The following is a 9,133-nucleotide window of genomic DNA, read 5'->3' as shown; positions in this document are numbered from 1 at the left end:
CATGGGTTTCTGTATTGAATTTGTTTGAATTGCCATACCCGGTATGCTTTGCCTGTTTGGTACTCGTTGTGGAGTACTCAGAACTACATGCAAATCAAGAGCATCCTATGTCTGAAGGAGTGCTTTAACCTATTAATAAATATGCTATGAGGTGGCTGTTCTCACTCTGTTTCAGGTGCTGCCTGTGCAGTTTGGATCTAAAAAGGCTCTTCCTTGTTCTCTCCAATCTACCACTTGTGTAAAAATATTTTTGGTCCTGGCTATTGAGAAAACCCTAATCTCCAGCAATTAATATGACAAAGAGAAATCCCAGTGGTGAGCTCTCTAAGCAGTGTAGTCCATTTGTACGTCACTATTTGCCATAGACACAATCTCAGAAGTCCTCTGAAATGCCTACTGCTTTCAGTTAAAAAGCAGCAACAGCCTTCTGCAGAGATGCAGAAGTCTTATCTTCTCAGAATATTCCATTTTAATTAGATTATTTCCAAACATGTCATTACATAAATATGAAAGATGTTTACTGCAATTAAAAAGGCTTATAGTGATTGTGTTTAATGGCAGACATGTCGTATGCCTTTGCTGATTGGATCTTTTCATTGCTTTGGACTTTGCCAGCACCCCATCTTTCTACATGTGTTACTGCATTTCTTCTCATAGGTTTCTTCCCTGAGCGCTTGGGATTACAGCCCTTGGCATTCAGCTCCTCAATTCCTTTACCAGCCAGGGCGAAACTTCAGCAGCAGCTGCACAGTTGTTTCAGGAAAATGGGGGACTTTAGGATGCATACTGAGACAGAAATTCTGGACCTGTTAGGTCAATGGCAGTTTTGTCACTGCCTTTATTTAGGCTAGAATGGCATCCTGCTTGCCTGACTCATGTTCTACCAAAACCATGAACTGAGTATCAGGGTCTGTGCCCTGCCCATCCTTGATCTTTTGTTTCCTTGCCTGTTTCAGCCCAGGGGGTGTTTGAACCCCTTTCTTTAGCACATTTCAAAGTATTTTATAACTTCTCATACCTGCTCTGGGTAGTGTACAAAGACAAGAGAACATAGTTGAATGGTTGTGCTTCAAAAATTACATTATTTTTAGATTATTTTGTTCTCTCTTTCAGTTTAATGCCATGGCTCAAAGTGATTCTTTTCCACTTTACAATTCATATATTCTTTACCATATGTAAGGCATTATTTCATGCTATGGCATATATAATCTGTCCCATGTCTATTCTTCCTTACGACAGAATGGACAATATACGTTTTGTCTTTCTGCTCCTGAGGCACTGTCACTCTGATGGTCTTTTTGGACACTAACTATGGTTTTCCAAGAATGTTCCTAAGAGATATTGAGGTGCTTTTTTATTGTTATTTATGTGATAAATTGCAATGATATCTTTAGTTTTAACCTTGATTCTGGATGTGCCTGAGGCTTTCTTGCTAGGCAAGTAATAGACCACTAGATCAGTTTATCGAAGAAGCTTGTGTGATCCTATAGTCACAGAATTTGAGCTTTTAATCTCCAGTGTATGACAAAAGCACCAAAGGCTTTGTGGGCAGCCACATTCAGCAACAAATCATACTGCTGTCATACATTTCATTCCTTTTCAGTGAGTAATATTTGCACAATCTGCCCATTATCTCCTCCAATAGGTGTCTACATTAAACCCTCTGGAGCAGATTCTGCAGGTAAGTAAATTTGTTAAAAGAGATTGCTTGTTACAATATAAAAAACATTATAAAAGGATTATTTGCTTAGATCTGTTGCTCATGTTCTCTGAAATTTCTAAGGCAGAAACTTAATTGCATCCACTTTTCTCTCCTTCAGTTTTATTTTTTACTTCACTAAAACTGTCTTTCTCTCAACCCACTGAGACTCTGGACCCACAGCCTTAGGGTCCTAAGGCTGCCTTTTCTGGGTAATGCTACATCCTCTCTCAAGCAGCTCAGGGCAAAATAACTCGGTGAGTCTGCAGTGTTCTCTTCATTCACTAAAAATTACTAAAGTTCCACGAAGGCAAACAATAGAAGAAAATGCATAGAAATAGTTTCGTATATACATACTTCAGTATAAAGTTTTCATTTTAATTACTTCTGAGACTATTTTACAACTAAATGCTTCAATGAAAACTTGACTAAATTAATTTTTAAATCCAATTGCAAGTCTTATAAATAGGAAAGGTACAATGAATTGTGTTAATACTAATGTAAGTATTTAGTATATTTTTCAGTGTTTTAAGAACATAACATTTGCATTGCAAATATATTTTTCAATGAAAAATTCAACAATCAAGATTCAAGAGAATGGAAACAATTTAAAATATACTTGCATGGAAATTATTTATAGAAAAGCAATAAACAAAAGAAGACTACTTTTCTTTCTTAAAAATTGCTTTAGTGTGATAGTTTAGAAACAAGTATTCACATCTTCCAATCATACACAAAACTGGTTTCAGAAGTGGAACTTGCAACCTGAAGCAAAGTTAGAAGTCCTGAGAGCAGGACAAAGAGAATCACCAGAGAGAGCTGGTAACTGATGCCTTCAGGATAATATAAACAATTAGTTTGGGGATTAATTAATAAAAATAGTGTGCACTGTTCTATGGGAAATGGAAAGATAGAAACTTCCACAGATTCAAGAGGGTTTGATTTGCAGCCTTGGAAGAAGCTTGGATTGATGTAAAAATAAAGTAAACAGACATTAAGTAGAAAAATCAAAACCTATGTTTTTATAGTTGTAAGTAAGAATATGCCTTAAGTAAGTAAGAAACTGTATTGGGTAAGATGGTGAAGAGTCTATAGTATAGTAACGTGATTGTATAGAGTAAGTTAAGAGTTTAAAAGTTATAGTAGAAAGACATGTGTGTACATGAGTGAGAATCCCATTGGGTGAAAATATCCGCAGTGCAGTAGAAGTGAGTAAAGGTGATAGGTTAAAAAAGCAAAATTACTGTCCATTGGATTAGAAAGTTATATACTGTCTTGCAACAAAGAACTTGTGACTACTTTGTGCTATGGCTGACTGCCTGCTCTCTAAAATCTCACGGCCTCTAAAACTGATGTTTATCTGAGCAAAAAATCATTCTTAGCTCGACGATGGTCCCGTTCCTTATTTTAAATGGCAACAATGATATTGTTCCTTTTAAAAATTAAATAATTGAGGTCTGAATTTACTACAGTCTATTAAAGTAATGGAAGTTACAATAAAATTAATTAAATTAAAGCAGTGCAATTTACTAATGAAGTTTAAAAGTTAGATCTGCTTTTTTAGAAGCAGGGAAATGTCACACAAGTTTTATGTTAAAAAAAACCCCAAACCATTGAAAATTCAATTACTCGAGAACTTTAAAAACCTCTGGGATAACATAACCAGATTCTGGGATTTTACAGACAAGACCAAAGATCTGATGTCAGCCATGCTGAAATGAAGAACAAAATTGGTGACCAGCTGGGAAAATGAATGAAATAACTTGCCTATTGCCACTCAAGAATATGACAGAAGCAAGGACAAGGACATCTCTCTCTAACTTCTCTAAGAATTTGATAATTTTTATTTCTGTAAGCTTTCATCTGCTACACTTTTCAGCTTCAGTAAAGAATGGGACAATGGCTGTAAAAATAATTGTCTTCTTCAGTACCCAACTGGGGTCAAAACCAGGCTAACTTCATGTTCTCCAGTGGATGACCCAGGACTATTGTAGGAAAAGGAATAAAAGAGATAATGAACCGTATCATAAGTGATATAAAATAGAAAACTTTTGCCTCTAGAGTAGTGTGTGTTGTCACAACCATCAGTATTCCACTGACATAGTTTCTAAAGCTACAATAAATAGTATGTTCTAAAACAAATAATTAGAATGTTATATTCAGAACAATTGAAGGTGGAGCCTTTAATTTCCCATTTGAAATTTCAGAAACTTCAATTTATTCCAATTTCAGTAAAACTGATTTTTCCTAATAAAAATTGTTTTTTAAAATAAAACTAGCTCTATGAGGTTTTCTTCTGAGAGCTCTTGATGACAGTAGCTTTGGCTTAAGCAGGAAGAATTTTAAATAATCTAATTCCCAATGCATAAGCTTTGTGTCTGCAGAGACTGGCAGGAATTTTATGATTCACTTCAGTGAATAAATGTGGTGAAGGCTGAGCACTTCTGAAAAAATCTTGCTGCAATTTGGCATCTTCTTGTTTATTTAAATTGTGCAGGTGTTAGTTATTATCTACCAGTGTTAACCAATAAAAAGTGTATTTGCTATTTCTGTACACCTGAGGTGAAGTGTCGCAGCGGGCGGTGTTCAGAGTGCTGCAACCTTCCTGAAGAAGTGTCTTGAAAAAGATACCTTGGTGGCACAGGCACGTTTGCGCTCACACTGAGTGATTTCAGCTCTTTTGTGATCTGGGTGACGCAGAAGGAGAGACGGGGTCTTCGTGTGGGGTTTGAAGGAGAGGTTTACTGAGCTTATAATATATAATATAATATAATATAATATAATATAATATAATATAATATAATATAATATATATATATATAACTTACAGTTGCTCTTCGGGCTGATGCCTGTTGGGTCAATGAAAATCTGCTAGGCGGGTGGTCAGCTCATTGACAGGCCTCCAGCACTCCGGAACTTCTGTGGCCTCTTCAGTCCTCTGAGGGTCTCGGTCACCCTTTGGGTAGCCCCCACTAAAATGTGAGGGGTACTCAGGGAAGTGGCAAACCCAAAAGTGGCTTAAGTCCTGTAGCTGATGCTGCAGGAGATGCTTTTTCAGGGACCTCTTTGCAGAGGCCCTACATTGAGCACCACTTGTTCTGTTGGGCAGTTGTCCAGCATGCCACGACCTTCCCAAAGAAGCGTCTTGAAAAAAACACCCCGGTGGCACAGGCACGTCTGCACTCACACCAAGTGATTTCAGCTCATTTCAGCTCATTTTCGGCTTGATTTAAGCTCATTTTCAGTTGTGATCCAGGCAATGCAGAAGAAGAGACTGGGGTCTTTATGTGGGGTTCCAAGGAGGGGTTTATTGAGCTTATTTTTTGAAGAGATACTGGGACAAAGAGCTACTTGGGCAGGGGAAGCAGGGGTTTATTTATCGATTTCGAGGGGCAGGGCAGAACACCAGGAGCAATGGAATGAGGGCACAGGGGCAGAGCGAGGGAGAAGGGCCAATGGGATTGAATTGAAGGGCCATTGAATCTGCATGTCACAGCAAGGCATGCTGGGACAAGCCTTTTTTCTCACCCTGACAATGGTGGTCATTGCTTGAGGGATTTTCCCTCCAGGGGAGTATTGTGGATTCTTTCCCTGGTGGCCCACAGCCTCCACAGTGAAGCAGCATCCATAACCTTTGGAATGAAGATTATTGCCTCGGGCCATATTTATGCCCAGTGCTGTTATTACTTATGTCTTTTTCTCCCTCTTTTTGTATTATTCATAGCTGATGATCAAAGGGCAACAGGCTCTGACTTCCATATCCTTCCCTGGATATGTCATCATTCAAACCATCCATTCATTTATTCATTCCAAGGCTGTCATCAGGGGGATGCTGTCAGTTGCAATGAATGTCAGAGCAGGCCACAAATGCACTATATATGCATTCTTATGAAAGTTAGTGGAACTTCAAGCCATAGTCACAACACAGTTCTGTTTTTATATATGTTTTCTATTTCATTAAACAAAGAACCGCAAAATATTTGCTTCCTCGAGTATATTCCATAATGCTCTCAACTCATTTTAAAAGAGACTATTCTTCCCTGAAATATGTCATGTAATTTATGAGAGACATTTAGAAAAGGGATCAAGAACTATACCAAGCTTATACCTAGATCTCCACATCAAATGCAAGCAGGCAGTATGAGCACAAGTTTAGCAGACCCTACCTTCAGTGAATCTCACTGTGCTACAATACTACAGCAGAGAGAAACTGGAGAGAGCAGACACTGCAGTACAACAGGCCAGTCTCAGCACTAACACAGGATTCACCTAAGCCTTGGCAGATGCTGGGGGGGAGACACAATACAGAGGTGTCTCTGGGCTTGGATAGTCTGTTGCTACAAACACATACCCATCAAACTGTACTTCAGTCACTAGGTACCAGCTAATTTCTGCAGAAAATAAGCTGACTGCCACTGCATTGTTTACTCAGGAGTGTTTAAATTGTACCTTCACAGTTTTGGAAATTATGTCCTTGTGTTATTACTTGGCAATTACATTGTCTTCCTTTGTTGGATCTTAAGAAAGCCCCTTTACGTGATAAACAACAATGTAAATCATTGCATTAGAATATTAAATATTCTTGCCTATCTTGAGGTCTTGTCTAACCTCTCCCTATGAGTTTTGTTTCAGATATTATTTTTTCCCCACTATATTTCTCTTCTGTAGTACAGTTAAAATTTCTTGTGTACTTTCAAGCTAAGAAGACTCAATGACATTTGCAAGCGAATCTTTCGGAGATTGGCGGTTATTTTTATTCTCCGGGATATTTACGCGGTTGTTCGGGGGTCCTGACAGCCCATGCTGCGGGATGAGGCCCCGCGGCGCTGCTGGAGCAGGGCAGGGGAGCTGCGGCCGCGGCCGGGGCCTGCAGCGGCGGCGGCGGCCGGCAGAGGGCGGCCCCGCCCCGCCAGTCTCCGGTCCGCAGCGAAAGCCGCGGCCAGGCGGGAGCGGGACATCCCGGGCCGCCGCACCCACGGCCCTCCATCCAACGGCGGGCAGCCAGACGCGGGGAGCACAGCGCAGTGTGCGAGATAAAAAAAAGTATTTCACACAAAATAAATGAGAATTATAGAATATCTGGGCTGGAAGGAACCTTGAATGACCATCTCAAGTTTCAACTCACCTGTGACTAGGTTGTGCAAAGCCCTATCCATCCTGGTCTCTAACACTTCCAGGAATGGGGTATCTACAACTTCCCTGGGTAACCTGTGCCAGGGCCTCAACACTCTCGTGGTAAAGAATTTCTCTCTGATCTAAACTTACTCACTTTGATATCAAAGTCATTCTCTACCCACTTTGAGATTGAAGCCATTCCCTTTTGTCATATCACTACAGGCCCACGTAGAAATTCCCTCTCTGGCTCTTTTCTAGGCTGCCTCTAGGTGCATCTGGAAAGATGCTCTGAGGTCTCTCGTGAGCCTTGACCAGGATGAACAACCCCAACTCTCTCAGCCTGTCTTCATAAGAGAGGCGCTCCAGCCATCTCATCATCTTCATTGCCCTGCGCTGGACTCTATCCAACAGGTCTGCATCCTTCCTTTGTTGGGGACCTCAGAACTGGATGCAGTGCTCCAAGTGGGATCTCACAAGAGAAGAGTAGAAGAAGAGAATCTCCTTCCTTGACCTGCTTGTCACACTACTAAATAACCAAAAAATAGCAAATAATCACCCCTATCTAACAATCATCTAGAGGTGAGGCATTTCTGTTAGAGTACATACACTGATTCTAGTTTTTGGAACCTAAGATTTTTCATCTGGGCAAGTTACTAGGGAATGCCACTCAGTTACATCTGCCTGGAAAAGAAAGACCAACTTCATGTTGGTCTCCATTACACAGAGAATTCCAATCGTGGCAGTAGTACTGAGGTCACTTTAGCAGTCACACTAAGAGGATGAGGTGGAGTGCCAGCAGCATCTAAAGCAGAGGGAGAAAATACCCTCCAACTCCTTCCAGAACATTACAGACAGAAATTTGGGGGTTTTACTCGAACTATATCTATCCTGCTAAGTTCTGGCTTTTTGGGTCTATTTTTTAAAGGCTTTTCTTTTTCTAATGGAAAAATCCAGAAAAATTAGAAACAGTATTTTTTATTCCTTTAGAAGGGGTAATTCTGTTAAAATAATTTTTTGAATAGAAAATTTTTTCATGCTTTACTAAGTTTCTTTATTGAGCCAGTTCTAGTTTCTGTGTAAATGGTAACATTTCAGTGTTTTTTCAGTCTCTAGTGTTCTCAACAGCTTCGGACAAAAGCCAGGTGAAAGCTTTTTCTTCCTTTAGCACGTTGCCTCATTTTCTGCATCGTTCTCTGGTGCTGGGAAGTGCGTCCCTGTGCCACTTCCCGGATGATGGCTCGCTTTAGGGCCTGAACAGTCCAGCTTCGCGGGTCCCCGCTGAAGCCGCCGCACCGCACCTACCTGCCGCTTGGGTGATGCTCCCCCCATGTCTGACTCAAACCACACGTGTGCCGGGGGGGCGGCTACGCACGAACTTCGTTTCTTCACGCAGACACGAGTATCTCCAGCGACTCACTTGCGACCGTAGTGGTGCCACCTTGACGGCCGGAGTGCCGGGGTGCCCCTGCGGGGAGGGTGAACACAGGGAGGGCGGCGGGACGCGCGGCAGGACTGCGACTCTGCCGTGTCACGGGTCCCCTGTGACAGAACGGGTGTGGGTCACGGTCCCGGCTCTCGGCTCTGCTCTTGCGGGAGTGGGCGGCCACCCGCAGCCCCGGCGCGGAGCGCTGACCGCCCTCCGCGGCGGGGGAAGGACCGTGCGAGCGCCGCGCTCCCGGCCTCCCGCGGCGCCGCCCGCCGCCCTCCCCGTGCCCGCCCCGCCGCTGCCACCGCCCCGCCGGGGCCGCCCCGCGGCAGAGGGAGGGCGGGCGCGGCCGGAGAGGCAGCGGAGCCGGAGAGCCCCGGGCGGGCGGTGCGGGAGCATGGCCCCGGCGGGGCGGCTGTGCTGTGCCGCGCTGCTCTGCGGCGCCCTCAGCCTCTGCAGCCTGCGGGCCGCGCCGCGCCAGCCCGACACCCTCTACTTGTGGATCGACGCCCAGCAAGCGCGGGTGCTCATCGGTAAGTGCGGCCGCTGCCCCGAGCGGCGGGCGGGAGCCCGGAGCCGAGCCCGGCCCGACCCGACCGGGCGGGGCTGCCGCACATTGCGCCCCTTTGCCTTCCGCAGGCTTCGAGGAGGATATTCTGATCGTGTCCGAGGGGAAGATGGCCCCGTTCACCCACGACTTTAGGAAAGCCCAGCAGAGGATGCCCGCCATCCCCGTCGGCATCCACGCCATGAACTTCACTTGGCAGGCAACGGGACGGGTAGGTGCCGAAATGGGGCTGCGACAAGGAACGGGGGAGGCTCTGGTTTACAGGAGGCAGGTGGTTTGGCCTTGGAATAGTTGAGGAAATCCTCTCTGAGGAGTGCTGGGACAG

At 43.7% G+C, this 9,133-nt stretch overlaps 1 protein-coding gene across 1 annotated transcript in view; it reads left to right on the top strand.

Annotated features, from left to right (window-relative positions):
* The first annotated feature begins 8,602 nt into the window (after positions 1-8,602).
* Positions 8,603-9,133, top strand: part of WIF1 (WNT inhibitory factor 1) — a 37,325-nt gene continuing 36,794 nt past the window's right edge. The window contains exons 1-2 of the mRNA XM_068190132.1: positions 8,603-8,773; positions 8,880-9,019. Of these exons, the coding sequence (XP_068046233.1) occupies positions 8,638-8,773; positions 8,880-9,019 (276 nt within the window). The 5' untranslated portion in view covers positions 8,603-8,637. The remainder of the gene's footprint in view (positions 8,774-8,879; positions 9,020-9,133) is intronic.

This window comes from Anomalospiza imberbis, chromosome 5, assembly GCF_031753505.1.
Source record: "Anomalospiza imberbis isolate Cuckoo-Finch-1a 21T00152 chromosome 5, ASM3175350v1, whole genome shotgun sequence".
NCBI lineage: Eukaryota > Metazoa > Chordata > Aves > Passeriformes > Viduidae > Anomalospiza > Anomalospiza imberbis.
This window is presented reverse-complemented; position numbering and strand designations above follow the sequence as displayed.